Source organism: Pseudorasbora parva, chromosome 21, assembly GCF_024679245.1.
Source record: "Pseudorasbora parva isolate DD20220531a chromosome 21, ASM2467924v1, whole genome shotgun sequence".
Classification (NCBI taxonomy): domain Eukaryota; kingdom Metazoa; phylum Chordata; class Actinopteri; order Cypriniformes; family Gobionidae; genus Pseudorasbora; species Pseudorasbora parva.
Window position 1 is genome coordinate 19700473 of NC_090192.1, and position 17164 is coordinate 19717636.

A 17164-nucleotide genomic window follows, 5' to 3' on the forward strand; every position below is an offset into this window, starting at 1 on the left:
CACAGCCGTCCCAACGCAGTTGGGTCAAGCGTACATTCCGCTCAGGCGTCTCCGGCATGAGAACGCGCAGAGGCCCGCCACCTGGCACGGGAACAAGGGGAATCACTGACTGCTATTGTCAGAGCTTTTTCTGCTGAGGGAGATCCTGTTCGAAGGGAGTTGTTTGGTTTATCTGGTGTGAGAGGTCTTTAAATGTTTGCCTGTTGCCATCACAGACTAAAACCTGGCGAGCAAACGGCAGACTAAACACAGAAACAATGAGCTATAGTTTTTTTTTGTTTTTTCTAATGGAACATATTATACAATGTTCAGAAAACGGGGAAACGCAACTTTAATTCTGATTAGTCATTGGCGATTTTAAAATCACAGGCATGTCCTGTGCGGACAAGCAATTAGGAAAGAATTGGATGCGGTTCAAATTGGAAGGACGCCACTATCTAGACACTCAAGATTGTCAAAAATGTCCCCAGAATGCATCTGTGAGTGGCACGAGTGTAGAAGCCCTTAAGAAACATGGGTGTCCAGACAGCTGAGAACGGGGTGATGGGAAGCCGCTGTGATCCTCCTCGAGCACCATACAGAACCCAGAATAAAAAGAGAGCCCCTCTGAGTGCCACGGGGGGGATGTCAGCCTAATTCTCGCCTGATGCGTCCAAACATCTCAGGAGATAATTTTAGACGCAGCCGGCTAAGAGCAATAAACAAGCTGTCAAAAAAGCTAGCGGACACTATGATGGTTGGAAGTAGAGATAATGATTCCTGTTCCTATATTTCTAGAGGGTTGTTTTGGCACAATTTCCATGGCAACCAAACTTTCACTAGGGACAAATTCACATATAAAGACAGCAAAAGCAAAAGACTCAATGTGCCGCAGACCATTTTGTGATTAATCAGAAGAGAACATTCTGTCTAATGTGAAAAATAAATTGCATGGAATGTATTTGCTTGACATCAATGAGTTCCCCTTTCCCAAACCAGTGACTCACTAGTTTCACACCCAGATAGATAACAGCCAAAGAACAGGAGACAGAGATTAAAATGAAAGCAGTCACCTGTAACAGGTCATCACTGAGGACCTCGGTTTTCTCCGCTCTGAAAAAGAAGTCAACAGATTATTAGAAACAAATCCAATATTTATTTAAGACACACTGTTCAAACACCTACATTTAAAGGAGAACGGCAACTTTTTGGGATTTAAGTTTATTTGCCATAACACCCAGAGTTAGATATATTCTCATCTCTGTGCGTGCCATAACTCTGTCTGACACACCCACCGCTAGCCTAGCTTAGCACAAAGACTGGAGGTAAACGGCTCCAGCTAGCCTACTGCTCAATAATCGACAAAATAACACCAATATTTTCCTAATGACATGTGATGTGCATAGTTACTAGGGATGGGCATTTTTCCAAAACATTGTATTCGAATATCCGGACTCATAAAAAAACAAAATAAAAAAAAACAATATTTGAATAATTGTTTATTTAAATGACGTTATTTTGAGAAAATGAAAGAGACCATTTTTTGGGCCCCACTTTATATTAGGTGGCCTTAAGTACTATGTACGTACATCAAAAAATAAGTACAATAAGTACAACACTTACTGTGTTAATATTGTACTGCCAAACACCTTTGCTGAAATTGAGGTGAGATACGGGTAGAGTTAGGGACAGGTGTGGTGATATGGGTAAGATTAAGGGGTAGGGTTAGATGTTAATTGTGTAATTACAAATGTAACTAGAGGAAATTAATTAGACGTAATTACATGCAGGTATTTTTTTTTAATGTAAGTACAATGTAAAAACATGTATGTACACAATAAGTGCATTGTATCAAATGATTAATTAAAATGTTAGTACATAGTACTTAAGGCCACCTAATATAAAGTGGGTCCATTTTTTTTTTTTTTTAAGTTGTCACCATTTCTGAACAAACTTATGATTAGGTAATATTAAAGGGGGGGTGAAACACTCAGTTTCAGTCAGTGTCATGTCAATCTTGAGTACCTAAAGAGTAGCATTGCATCCTGCATATCTCCGAAAAGTCTTTATTTTTTTTATAATTATATAAGAAAGATGCGCTGTTCCGAGTCTTTCCGAAAAAAGCTGAGCGGGTGGGGGCGTGTCGTGTGAGCGGAGCTAAATAATGACGTGTGCAGCAGCGCGCTGCAGTGAGGAAAGTGATTCGCTCTGTGAGGAAAGTGATTCGCTCTGTGAGGAAAGTGATTCGCTCTGTGAGGAAAGTGATTCGCTCAGTGAGGAAAGTGATTCGCCCGCCGCGTGAGGAAAGTGATTCGCTCTGTGAGGAAAGTGATTCGCCCGCCGCGTGAGGAAAGTGAGTCGCTCTGTGAGGAAAGTGATTCGCTCAGTGAGGAAAGTGATTCGCCCGCCGCGTGAGGAAAGTGATTCGCTCTGTGAGGAAAGTGATTCGCCCGCCGCGTGAGGAAAGTGAGTCGCTCTGTGAGGAAAGTGATTCGCTCTGTGAGGAAAGTGATTCGCCCGCCGCGTGAGGAAAGTGATTCGCCCGCCGCGTGAGGAAAGTGATTCGCTCAGTGAGGAAAGTGATTCGCCTGCCGCGTGAGGAAAGTGAGTCGCTCTGTGAGGAAAGTGATTCGCCCGTCGCATGAGGAAAGTGCTAATACAGATCGACCGCCGGCCTATCAGTGGGTAAGTCAGTAGCTACTGGTTATATCACCTGTTTAGCATCCTACGAGCCAGCGCTTTGATGGGCGTAGCCTGTTGCTTTCGCTCTCTCCCTCGCTCTCTCTCACGCGCTTCCGGTAGAATTGTCCGTAAGGCCCATACAAGGAAATTCCGCCCCCGTTAACGTCAAAGGGGACGCATGATCTCAAAAAACTTGCCGAAACTTATGACTAACCGGAAGTAGTATTTTTGACAAAGAAATACTCCCATCAAACGTCCACCTTAACTTTTGAAACTTTGTCTATGTTTAGTATGGGATTCCAAGTCTTTAACAGTGTAAAAAGATCAGTATGCATGAAACAGCATTTCACCCCCCCTTTAAGGTTTTAGGTTAAGGTAAGGTTTTTATTCAGTTCAAAACATTAAACAATATGTGTAAACGAAAAATATAGGCTTAAAGAACAAAAGCATTATAAGTTCAAGCAGCGCGAGAGGAAAAAACACTAATGAAGCAGAGTGCGCCAGTTATTGTGCAGAATATACATCCCTGAATATCGCACGTTCTGCAACCAACAGTCATTTTTTTGGGCCAGTGATAAACTCTTTGTTTTTAACTTTAATATATATATATATATATATATATATATATATATATATATATATTTTCCAGTTTTTACAGGACAGTTTACATTTTCTCTAATGTTCTAGGTTTTCCAGACTGGAAAACCTGGAACATTGCTGAACATTTTTCCATGAGGAGTGGGAAACCTAATGTTGTTTGCATCACAGCTCAGCTAGAGCAGATGAGCACAGTAAAGCCACCGTTTTCCTCCAAATCTCCTTTCAAATACTAGCCTAGAAATCTAGACGCACCCTAGTGCCAGCAAATCTAATCCTCCGCGAGTGTCGTCTAGCAACTCTCAATACAATTCTGAGCTGTAAAAACCAAACTCTGGTCAGGCCAATCACATTGTGTATAGAGTCGGTGGGCGGGGCTTAACATGATGATGGCCGAGTTGCACTTGTGTGCTTCTAGTAAACACAGAAATTGGCGAAAGCTCGAATCAGCTTTGACTGCGACTCTGGAAGACTGGAGTTAAGCTTTTCTCTGAGAAAAGAACGGCACTGAAGTCATTCTTAAGAAGGGAAGATGTGATCGGAGTTTTGCCTACCGGATTCAGCGAAAGTTTAATCTATCAACGAGCTCTGCTTCACGTTGCTCTGATTGGTTGTAGCGCTATCCTATCGTGTGCAGAGGATTGAGCCCCGTCAATGGTGAGTTTCCAGACCAAACATCTTGATGCTTGTCAGGCTATTAAAATACAGCCTTCTGTGCACAATTCCAATGGGTCCAGTATTTTTACTGGTCTGCGCCGACTCGCGCATATGTACCAATTTTAGCCGCAGCTTCTTTGCATATTTGGGGGCGGGACACTGCAGATTCTAGAGAGCATTTTATGGGACAAAATCGAAAGAGATGCTGAAATGCAGCGTGATGTCATCAAAATCAGTGTGCATATTGGAGGAAGTGAGAGACCATAAGTTTTGAATGCTTATCTTCTAAATGCAAATTATGTCATTGTTTTGGAGCACACTAGATTATAGATAACAGTAAAGGCTAACATATTCATACTAAAAGCCAAAAGAAAAAAGTGTCTCTTTGGCTGACAACAGCTGGTTTAGAAGCACCTCTGATTACAAGTTTGGAAAAAAATGGTTGAAAAATATTGCATTCCCCAATGCATGTTAAGTGATGCAAACTCAGAGCAGATGTAGAGATGAGTTTGTATGGTGTAACATTTAATGCAAATCGAGCTGTTCTAAGACATTGAAAGCACCGGATCATGAGCTACTCACATTAAAAAGTGCTCTGAATAGATATATTTACTAAATTAAATTGCCTTAAATCATGCAGCCCTACACTGATAAAAATGAATCATTGCAGCAAGTATAACATCAAAAATATTTTTTACAAATAAATATTTGTTTGTTATTTAGATAATTTGAGTAGCTCACTTAATTTGAATTTGTAGCAAAACATATTTTGTATAATTAATTGAATAAATCTTTGTTACTTAGATAATTTGAGTAGCTCAATTTGAATTTGTAGCAAAAAAATAATTTTGTATAATTAATTATGTAATCACACTTCTTATCCTGATTAATCTAGACAAGGCTTTGTGCATTTCCAACATACTATTTAAGTTACATTTACTTAAAATTAATATCTGTTAAGTAATATTATTTACTGCTGGATTTGGCTGATGCATTGAACCCTTTTCACATACTGACAACACATTTTTCCATATTGCAACAAATTTCTCTCCTATTTTAGGGTAATTTCATAACAGGGTTTTCTACAACAGGCGTGACAGTTATTTTGAGGATGTTTGCTGATCAACATTATATATTCAAATGAACATTTTGTCACAACTTAATTTTATTGTGTACGATCTACTTACTGGGGGACAAGGACATTTCTAGTTCCCATAATGCTTTGCATGAGATTTAATTGGAAGAGCAAATGTTTAATTTATTTATCTTCATGAGTTTTTAAGCAAGATCAATAAAGTAGATGGCTTGTTGTTATTATTGTTTAATGTTCTATTAAGTTGGGATTTAGAAATGTTTTTGTCATGTTAGAGTTTTGGGGGTTACCTTGGTGCTGACGAGTGGATCATATGAATTGTTTTGCTCAATGAGTACCCTTTAAAGCAGTACTGTGGTTCGTCTTTACTACACTCTGCTTATAACATATAATGAAATAGAAATAATGCATGCTGTATAAGTATATTCAGTCATTTTTACATTAATTTTATTGGGGCTCAGTTGAATTCTGATTCTGCTACACAAGGTATTTGAGTTGTGTTTACGAGGAAAATTGAGTTGAAGAAGCATGTTGAAGACATCTAAAGTCTATTTGATCAAACACAAATTAGAGGAGTTTAAAATACTTTGAAGTCTGATACGAATAACTTTGCCTCAATTTTTTTGTTGTTGAGTAAAAACAAGGCAATATTTTTTGCAGTGTAACAAAGTGGTAAAATAATGTTTAGAATTAAAATGCAGATCAGGAGTTCCCAATCCTGTTCCTGGAGATCAATAACCTGCAGAGTTTAGATCCAACCTTGATCCAAAACACCTGTCTGTAGTGATCAAGTGCTCCTCAAGATCTTAATTAGCCGCTTCAGTTGTTTGATCAAGGCATGAAGGTAGATCTCCAGGAACAGGAATAAGAACCCCTGCTGTAGTGTAGACACTGCATGCATCTGAAAATGTATGCCGCTGATATATTGCCTCCCTGGCTTATAGGCAATGACTCTGGAGGCACCTCACAAATTTTCGGACAGACAGACCTACAGCAAAACAGAGCGAGCTATGGTGCAAACTAAACAAATATTTAATTACTACAGTAGTAATTTCTCGCTAAATGACATCAGAAGCAGAACACGTTGGTGAAATATGTACATTTACACACAAATTTACCATATTTCTGACCATCTTTCTTTTTTTAGCTAAATTGTCACCAATGAATCATCTATGCTGCCTTCAAAAATCAATCAGACCTCAGGAGACAGGAAGTGAAGCTAACACTGGATTTGGACATGCCTTGATGCCTACATACCTTGGAAAGGATTTTTCAGTTTTCGGATGCAGACACTAGTATCAATTCTAGGAGTAGCCAACAGCTGACAATCTGTCTAACAAAACCAGCTGTCCAAAATGGCATTTACTTTCCCAGGGAATTTTGGCAGTCCACTGTCGGCCTTGTGAACAAATAGTTAAGGTCCTATTAATAGTAAACTAATAGAGGGCTTTGGCCATGGCACAGATTATGTCCTGTCCATCTAAGACAGAGAGAATGTGAGAGGACAACACCAGCTCAGTTCACACACACAAACATCTATCACACTAGTTTCAGAACAATGACTCAGAGACAGGTTGTGTGACCTCACCTAGAAATTGTCCTCCTTACTGATCTTTTTACAGATTTGTCAGTGTTAGTTACTTGAGTGTTTGCTGTAGATCAGATCAGAAAGGATATCACTATGCTTAATCAAATACTGAAGTATGTGGAGAAAACTGTGATGAGAACAGGTCGATATTTGTGATCCTATGTGTCACATTATTAACATAAAATTGCACACAGCAGTCTACGGCAATAAAACACTGCTGAAATGTTTCCAGTGTGTGTTGATGTGGGCCCGTTTCTGTGTCTGCACCTTCTGTTGTGGCAACCGTAACATTCGAAAGCATGGAGGATGTCAAATGTTACACAATAGTGTAAGCTTGTCCCATCATAACCTAGAGTATATACATTCACTGTACACTCACAACATCTTAATTGTTCTCTCTAAGAGGAAGACCGTAATCATGTTTTATTGTTTTACAAATAAGGTCTTATTTTGCCAGTGTCTTGGAAGCCAGTCACTTACAATAAATATCAAGTTTCTTTAAATTATAACAATTACATAATTACAAATGTATAATATATTTTAAAATGTCAATTATAAAGTTGATTTCTTTAGTTATAACATTAATTTCAGTACTACTGATTATATTAATAAATTCAGAGTATACAACACTATACCATTAAAAAGTTTGGTAAGATTTTTTTAATATTGTGAAATATTACAATTTAAAAGAAGCGTTTTCCATTTTAATATATTTTAAACTGTAATTTATTCCTGTGACATCTAAACTGAATTTTCAGCATTATTACTCCAGTATCACATGATCCTTCAGAAATGCTGATGTGCAGTTCAAGAAACATTGCATTATTATTAATATTAATATTATTATTATATTATTATCAATGTTTAATGAATTGTTGTGCTGCTTAATGTGTGCTGTTTAAACAGCACAAATTAATAAATGAATGAAAACAGCTAAAACCCATGTCTTGCATATGTCTGTGCACATCTGTGACTCCAGCTGCAGTCCACTATTTGTGAATCTCCCCAAATTTTTGAATGGGTTTTGTTTCACAATCCTCTCCAGGGTGCGGTTATTCCTATTGCTTGTAAACTTTTTTCTACCACATATTTTCATTCCCTTCACCTCTCTATTAACGTGGTTGGACACAGAGCTCTCTGAACAGCCAGCCACTTTTGCAATGACCTTTTGTGTCATGCCCTCCTTATGCAAGGTGTCAATGGTCATCTTTTGGACGACTGTTAAGTCAGAAGTCTTCCCCATGATTGTGTAGCCTACAGAACTAGCCTGAAATTATTTAAAGGCAATTGCAGGTATGTTGAGTTAATTAGCTGATTAGAGTGTGGCACCAAGGGTCTTCAATATTTAGCCTTTTCACAATGTTCAAATTTTCTGAGATTTTTGAAATATATCAGTCTGTGTGTAATGAATTAACATAATATACACGTTTTACTTTTTGAATGGAATTAGTTAAATAAATCAACTTTTTGATGATGTTCTAATTATGACCAGCACCTGTAAATGTGTTCGTAGTCAATTATGATGAATTTAACTAACATGCCCTTGCTGAATAAATGCATTATTTCTTTAAAAACCCCAAACTGATGAGCAATTGTATAAAACATGAAAGTAACTTTAAGTAACGGTAAGATACTATAGAACATACAGGCCCTTAGAAAACAATATATATATATTTTTCCACATATTATATTATATTTAACACTTTTGTTTCTTCTATTTTCATTACTGATTATGTATTCAATGTTTGGGCTACATTTTAAGTTGTTTTATGTAAGTTAAAGTTTATTGCATTATTTTTTGTCATGTATTATACTCGGGTTCTAATAATGAATGCTCATTCCCAAAGCCAATGAGCTGTATCTCTTTTTATGATTACGCAGTTTATTTTGTTTCCTCCATTCTAAAAACTCTATATATAAAAACATCTGTCACCAGAGCTGTCTTGAGAGTTAAAAATGGTAATGTTAAAACCTTATGTTTTCTTTTTGTTATGAAAAAAGTAATAAAACAATTATTGTCATTGCAATTATTGAGAAGCAATCAAGCAGAGATGATCAGCATTCGCTTAATGGAGCCTGACTAACGTGGTTAAAGCCGAATACAGGATCTGAATAATGGAAAAGTGTTCTGTCAAAGCTCAAGAGTATGATTCTGTACCATTTCATGTCTTCCTTTAGTCTGCCATGTTACCCACAAATCTCAGCCCCAGTTCCTCCTTCTGCCAAAACTGCACGGTTGTAACCTCGTGACAGTGGAGGACAGCTGCTTTCAATTAACACAGGAGGACGAGAAAAAAGGCCTACAAGACTGCAAAACTAATCCAGATTGAACTACAAACATCTTTAGAGTGTGTATGAATCAAGCTCTTGATGTCACATAAAAAAGTGTTAAAAATGAAAGATTTCCTCAGCAAAAATGATTTTTCTGCAGGCATAGTAAGGCTAACAATTGATCAAAATACAGTAAAAACAGTAATATTGTGAAACTTACTTTATAGTTTTTTATAAGGGGCTTTACATTTTTTTCTAGTTTATTCCTGTGATGTACATACACTTTACTATTAAAAAGTTTGGCCTTTATTAAAGGAAAACTCCGGTGAAAAATGAACCTAGGGGTAATCAACACATGGTTACAGAGTAGATCATTCTCTGGGATGCGTTTTCATAAAAATCGAATGTAAAGAGTTTTATCTCTAAAAACAGATTAGCTTAAAGACAGTACATTACGCGTATGACAGTAGCCACCTTGGAAATGTCATATGGGACACCTTCTGCCCTTGCAGTTAGTCAACCATTTAATAAACAGATATAATTCATGCATTTCCATGTAATTAAATTTCAGAAAAAATCCATTCCTATTGATCAACTCACTTAACACAGCGTTCGTGGCTCGACTGGTCTACTGTCTGTGAACGCGTAATGTACTGTCTTTATAAAGTACCTTCTTATTAAAATGTTTGTACACTTACAAAGTTTGCAATGCTTCGGTTTGCATGTAGGGACCCTCATAATGCTAAAATATTAGTGTGAGGCTATATTCATGTTTTTCAAATTTTGTGGATGGCCATACAGGGGGAAAGGAATATCCATTAAAAATGATAAAATTATACTTTATCTTAAATGATCATTATACACTCACCTAAAGGATTATTAGGAACAGCTGTTCAATTTCTCATTAATGCAATTATCTAATCAACCAATCACTTAGTAGTTGCTTTAATGCATTTAGGGGTGTGGTCCTGGTCAAGACAATCTCCTGAACTCCAAACTGAATGTCAGAATGGGAAAGAAAGGTGATTTAAGCAATTTTGAGCATGGCATGGTGGTTGGTGCCAGATTGGCCGCTCTGAGTATTTCACAATCTGCTCAGTTACTGGGATTTTCATGCACAACCATTTCTAGGGTTTACAAAGAATAGTGTGAAAGGGGAAAAACATCCAGTATGCGGCAGTCTTGTGGGCAAAATTGCCTTGTTGATGTTAGAGGTCAGAGGAGAATAGGCCGACAGATTCAAGCTGATAGAAGAGCAACTTTGACTGAAATAACTCGTTACAACCGAGGTATGCAGCAAAGCATTTGTGAAGCCACAACACGCACAACCTTGAGGCTAATGGGCTACAAAAGCAGAAGACCGCACCGGGTACCACTCATCTACACTACAAAAAAGAGGCTACAATTTGCACAAGCTCACCAAAATTGGGCATTTGAAGACTGGAAAATTGTTGCCTGGTCTGAGGAGTCTCGATTTCTGTTGAGACATTCAGATGAATTTGGCATAAACAGAATGAGAACATGGATCCATCATGCCTTGTTACCACTGTGCAGGCTTCTGGTGGTGGTGTAATGGTGTGGGGGATGTTTTCTTGGCACACTTTAGGCCCCTTAGTACCACTTGGGCATTTGTGCCCTGGATGTGCATCCCACAAATCTCCATCAACTGCAAGATGCTATCCTATCAATATGGGCCAACATTTCTAAAGAATGATTTCAGCTCCTTGTTGAATCAATGCCATGTATAATTAAGGCAGTTCTGAAGGCGAAAGGTCAAACACAGTATTAGTATGGTGTTCCTAATAATTCTTTAGGTGAGTGTATGCATGTTATCTTCAGTAAATAAACACATGGCCTGAAGCATTTTGTCCATTACTGAAATCAACAGATTTGTATTTGATAAATGAAAGCTGATTAAGAGCACTGCCGATATGGTAACCACCGTAAAATCTCTGCATTCACATCTTGATTTCTGAAACAGGCTATCAAAACAGCCATGCTTTTACTTTAATGACCACAATCTTGCTTTTCCTCTTTGCTGAAACAAACAGCACCCGAGGCTAGTGAAAAGCCTGAGCTGACAATAGATGTGCATCATCAGCAAACTAACAGGTGGTTCTAGTCTTCTGATAAATTGCGAGGTAACGTGGCACTAATGTGCCTTGGGATTGTGTTATCCACAAGTGTGCAGTTTAGATTGTTGGATAGAATCTTGCATTACACGATTTAAACCCCAGATCAATGCTGGATCTGCCTCGGAGTTGATTCTTTGATTTCATTCATAGAAATGAAACTTCCTCAGTACGACTTCCTGTTTAAAAAAGAATAAGGAGAGATTTCCTTCGAGGGGTTGCATGCCGAACACAGTGTACTGTCTCCTCACAATCACAGGAACCATGGGACCAACTGAGCCCTGCGCCCAGCCACCTCAACACCCCCCTTCTCTGCGTCCGTCCGATCCTCAACCGCTTCAAGTCTGCTTTCTGCATCACACTGAAGTGATTTATTGTTTGCAAAATAAATTCAGGAAGAGATGAGAATTCCAGCTGAATCTCGTTTATCCACACGTAAAACATTTGTGTTAACAAGTCAATAGTCAATGACTGGCTGTAATGTTTTCATATTATATAATTAAACCAATGGCACTATACAAAATTGTTAATGAGAAACAAAAGTAAAATTATGGGGGGGGCAGAGATTTGTTTTACGGAAATCTGAGAGATTTCTGTCCCTCCATTGACAGGCTATGCAATGACCACTTAAGAAGCACTTTTAAAAAGTTCATAAACAGATTGTAAAACTAATCCATTTGAATTTAGTGGTTTAGTACACATTTTCTGAAGAGACCTGATCGCTTTATATGATGAACAAATTTAATTTAGCCTTTTATTATTTGTTAATTTAGCCTTTTATTGAAAATCAAACAGAAAGCTCAACCGAACTTGCTTGATGCGGGAGTATAAACCTATTGCGGAAGCTCAAACATGCTGCGTAGTATGAAAATTAACCTCATTGGTTCTTGCAGAATGTCAAATGTGCTGAAAAATAGGGATGGGCATTTCAAGGAAAAATAATATTCAAAGATTGATTGGAATTATTTGATTATTATTCGAAAAACGTAACTCCTCCCCTGCACTCCTACGCATGTCTACACACACACAGAGAGAGAGAGAGAGAGAGAGAGAGAGAGAGAGAGAGAGAGAGAGAGAGAGAGAGAGAGAGAGAGAGAGAGAGAGAGAGAGAGAGAGAGAGAGAGAGAGAGAGAGAGAGAGAGAGAGAGAGAGAGAGAGAGAGAGACGATTACAATGTCATTAGTTCAATAACGTAAGGGATGAGGATTTACCTTTTTTCTTTCTTTTTTTATCCTCCCATCTGATTATTTACACTGTTATAGCCATAACAATAGGTCAGTTTTGTTTTTAATGTTAAAGTAGTTGTTTTGTTGCTTTATTAAATTAATCAAATCAACACTTGACTTGTCAAGCCTAAAGTCAATAGATATAAAACACTTCAATTATATCACAATGTTTATGTTTACTATCACCACCACAGTAAAAAGGCGTTTTCTCTGCTGCGCGGACACAGCGACTTGACAGTTGCGTGGTCTTGTGTTATTTAGAGCAGCACATCTCATTGTTTTCTTTTAATTAATGTCTAAAATATTAAAAAGAGAAGCCTAAAATGAACAGTTCACCACCATATCAGCACAGGTAAATACAGGACGATAATCGCACAACCTATCCGATATTCTTTAATTCGATATTCTAAAACATGCTGCATAACATGAGAATGAACTTCATTGGTTCTTGAGGAAGCTCAAATGTGCTGCATAACACAAAACTGAATCTCATTGGTTCTTGATGAAGCTCAAACCTGCTCCATGTCACAAGATTGAATCTCATTGGTTCATGTCAAACGAACATGATGCCTTAACTTCTGTTTACCAACTGATGTGTGTTGGAAACTGCTCAAGTCATACAGTAGGGCTGGGCGATATGGCCCAAAAAAAAATTCCCCGATTTTTTCACCAAAAATTTGATTTACGATTTAAAACGATCGTAGCCCTATCATACAGATTAGTTTTTCAATCTCTTTATGAACTTTGAAGCATCAAAGTGGTAGTTGCATAGCTGTCAACAGAGTGACAGAAAGCTCTCAGATTTCATTACAAATATCTTCATTTGTGAATGAAATTCATAGCTTTGATTAGAATACATCTCATCCAGTCAAGCAGCCGCACATGGTCTAGCCTCAGAAGTTTGAATATTTCAATTCATCAAAAACTCAAATCGTATCCAAAATTTCTGCATATGCGTATGATAGGAATTCAATGCTCCTGTACTACTCTGCATTGAATGACTTCCGGTATGTTGTTTGTCAGAGATAGTGGAAAGGCGGCTTAAGTAAGATCATCTACAATTTTGAGTCCCCACTGTCTTTTTCTGATTTTGACAAAAATGTAATGTTCAAAAGAACAGCATGCATTTGAAAGAGATCTTTTGTATCATTGTAAATGTCTTTTTGTCATTTTCTTTCAATTTAATGCAACCTTGCTGAATAATGGTATTTTTATCTTTCAAAAAACAAAAACACTTACTCTGACAGACTTTTAAATGGTAGTATATGTATAGTATACCCTTGCGGTTCCTTCCATATAATATACTAAATAAAAAAGGGAAGATTACAGGTCACAGGTGAACTATACCTCATCTTATTGAATAATATGGCTGAAGTATGATCTGACTAAAGATTGAACACTACAGAGCTTCATACTTTTATGTAAAGTCAAACGCCATACCTAACAGCTCATTTAGCTCATGGGCATATAAAAATTAATATCTGAGACACAGTCATACATCTATGGTTGTGAATATTACTGGTGTAATTCACTTTCCCTCATATCTGAAATAGGGTGAATTAAAAACCAAACTATGCTTTTTAAGTGCATTACTATCTAGCTCTTTGTTTAAAAGTATAATTTGACACCTCAATTTTTTGTGAAACACACTGGGCTGTCTTGTGTTGGTAAATTAACCACCTTCTTTACAGAAGACAGTAATTTTCTAAGGCCTAGAAAGACTGAGAGGGCTGTAAAGTTCCTGGTATTCCAAACTGCAACAAAATTATAAATCACCTCTGAAAGGGAAAGGCCTTGCCCCCGGTTGGGCTCAATGTGAACGCTGTAAACTGTTAGCTACTGGCATTTCTCATCTTTATACAGCTCTATTGTCAACAGGCTAGCAAAGTCTCTGGTGGCTGATCGAATTGCACACATTTAAAGGGAATGGGGCTGAGGACATGGATGCTAAAGGTCAGGTTAACCACCAGTTAAAGTGAGCATAGCTGATAGGTAGGCGCATTCCTCCCTGTAAATGTGCTATGATTGGTAAAAAGATGTGTTATTATTTCTAAAACTATCTAATCTAGTGAGGTTACTGGAAGGAATTCCCAGATAGGAATGCTACATGATATCTACAGTTAATTTATTCATGATGCCTTTCAATAAAATTAGTCTAATGGATTCATTTTAAAATATACATTTATGTCAGCAAGAAACTGAAGTTGTGATAGTCTTTTCTTTACCTGTATCTGAGTGAAACTGCTTCTTGAACAAGAGTAAACTGGCCCTCAAGCCAATAAACATCACATTTTTATTTCACGGTGGCTTAAAGTGCTTGAAGTAAACAAACTATTATTTGGCTTGAGCGATAAAAGGGATTTACAGCAGTTACACCTCCCTGAGAGACCTGTGATCTGGCCTGTATGTTGAGAACCAGGCCCATTTACCCTCAAGCAGCCTGAGCAGAATGAAGAATGCAGATTGAGGCTTTATCAACAGTCAGAGGAGTTAGAAGTGATGACCATGCACATAGCATTTCAATGTAGGATACAAAGTATGAGCACAAAGGACTCTGCTAGATGACAAACAAAATTAGAAAATTACAATAGGCACACATAACATCCAAGAACTATATTTTTCCAAAAGTGCCCAGGTGTTCTTGAATGCATGGGTAGTAGTAGTAATGTAAGTCAAACATATTTGTCAGGAATCGATCCTTATAACTTTTTCAATAATTATATCACATTATGACATCCGTGGCATATTACAGTACATGTTCCAATAAATAAATGTTTGGTCACATATTGCTGTTTATTACATTATTTATATATAGTTTTTTTCAATGGGTGTTTATTGTCATTTTTAATATGTTGGATCAGTCATAATTCAGCTCATAAAAAGTATTTTAGAACCTAAATATAAATGAGTTCTACTAGAACAAATAACCGGTTTGAACGAATTGGTCAGAACGTTACTTTACACATTCGACCGATTCACTGCAAAGATCCGACTCAATAGATTGATTCGTTCACGAATCATAGTAGTTTATCAGCATAGTAAAAGATGAGAATTCCAACATTTCGTGAAAGACTGGCTTTAATATTTTTGTGAGTAAAAATCTATTTTAACCGGTCCTGTAGTCAGAAAAATCATACTGCAACTTTGGGGTCGATCAGATAAGTTTCTTCTGCTCACCAAGGCTGCATTATTTGATCAAAATGTTGCTGTTTTAAATAGCTGTTTTCTATATCTATGTGTGTTTTCCAATTTTAGGTGTTCTGTTTGTTTCAGCAATGACTCAGCTCAAGTCATTTAGAACCTAAATAATTTGTGGTGAATGAGTACTAGAACTAAGAACCGCTGTTCGTGAATGAATTGTCCAGTCGTTTCTTTTTTTTAATTTTTATTGTCCAGTCGATTCTTGAACGAATTGTTTCAGACCGTTTAAACCTTTTACGGTCTATGGTTTACACAGATCAAATTAAAGATTCGAGTCAAAATAATGATTCATTCACGAATCCTAATCTAATCTTTAGTAGTTTAACGTTATCGATAAGATCTTATACTTTACTAACAGCATTGGCCCAGATTTAGTATTAAATAAACAGTAACGAGGCCGCAACAAATAAGTTTAACAGTTATGGTAATCAAATCAATAAACCCATCTAAAAAGTTGAGTGTGGTAAAAAACAAACAAAAAAACAACAACAACAACAACTGCGTAATATCTGTATATCATGTCAAACACCGAATAGATTTTACTGCTTAGCTAATTGCTGTTATAATATAGGTAAATCGAAAAGATGTGTTTTAAGTTAGTTAATTCGGCTAACGTTACCGCCTTGACAACATAACATAACAACATATCAAACCATGACATAGCTGTCCGTGCCCATCCATGAGATGGCAAAACCAGATAAAAACTTTAAATCTGTACTCGCCTGCCAACTGTTTGATTGGCGAGCTGTCTCATCCGATTAAATTGTTTCTTCATTTTAGTGGCGTCGGCCTTAAAACCCAGTTTTTAAGACGTGGAGAGTGTGTTCGTCGATGCCTCATGAGCCGAAAGATCCTTGAGCACGATGGCGAAGTCGAGTGGATAATTACATTAAAGCAGCCCGGTGTACGCGGTTAGCTCAAGCTGCTAGAAAACTAGCCGAACGGGAGAGAAAAAAACAGTTGTCTGGAAAAAAGTTAGCTCCGGTGAGTAGCGGTGCTCGTTTCATGTCACTCCGTGTTGAAACTGGTCTCAAAAGCGGGAGTGAGTGAGTGTTTCCACGTATGCCAGCCCGTGACATCTACGGGAGAGAGTGGACGTTCATGGCAGCGGGCTGATGACTCCAACCGTGTCGGGCACTAAGTGTGTATTTGAGTGTGTTTCACAGCGCAGCTCCAGGCTGATCATGATGCCATTAAATGTGGACACAGGGGCGGTCTCATATCCTACTGTGCTGACTACATAGACAGCATTCAAGCCCAAAAAGCGATCTCTGTTTGGTAAACAGTTCAGTGTCCACTCATATTACCTGTACTGCTACACTCCCTGGCTTGCCCTGAACGGACTGTATGGAATTTACATCATAGCGATAGTGTTTACTGTCCTTTTCTGCATGTTTAGTGTATAAATAATTAGATTTTTTTAGTTTTAGATACTATATATATATATATATATATATATATATATATATATATATATATATATATATATATATATATATAGTATCTAAAACTAAAAAATCTAATTATTTCTATAAGCATGTTAGATATATCTACAGGAAGAACCCGCATTATTATAAACTAAATAATGGATTGGATTGGATCAGTAGCTTATATATGAGTAAACGGTTTACGTAGAGAAAGAGAGAGAGTCGATACAATGTTTTATTAGCATGATTTTCAGCTTTCACGATATTGTCAAAGCACAGCTAAAGTGTCTCTCTCTTTCTCTACGTAAACC

The 17164-nt window shown here is 37.4% G+C and overlaps 1 protein-coding gene across 2 annotated transcripts in view; it reads right to left on the reverse strand.

The window, feature by feature from the left end:
- The window catches only part of arhgap17a (Rho GTPase activating protein 17a), a 44361-nt gene extending 27743 nt beyond the window's left edge, over nt 1–16618 (reverse strand). Inside the window, exons 1-2 of one of the 2 annotated variants that reach the window (XM_067429920.1) lie at nt 16149–16618; nt 1053–1092 (exon numbers count right to left, since the gene is read on the reverse strand). In XM_067429920.1, the coding sequence (XP_067286021.1) occupies nt 1053–1092; nt 16149–16201 (93 nt within the window). In that variant the 5' untranslated portion in view covers nt 16202–16618. The remainder of the gene's footprint in view (nt 1–1052; nt 1093–16148) is intronic. The other variant, XM_067429921.1, reaches the window with a different exon arrangement.
- Nucleotides 16619–17164: the final 546 nt, after the last annotated feature.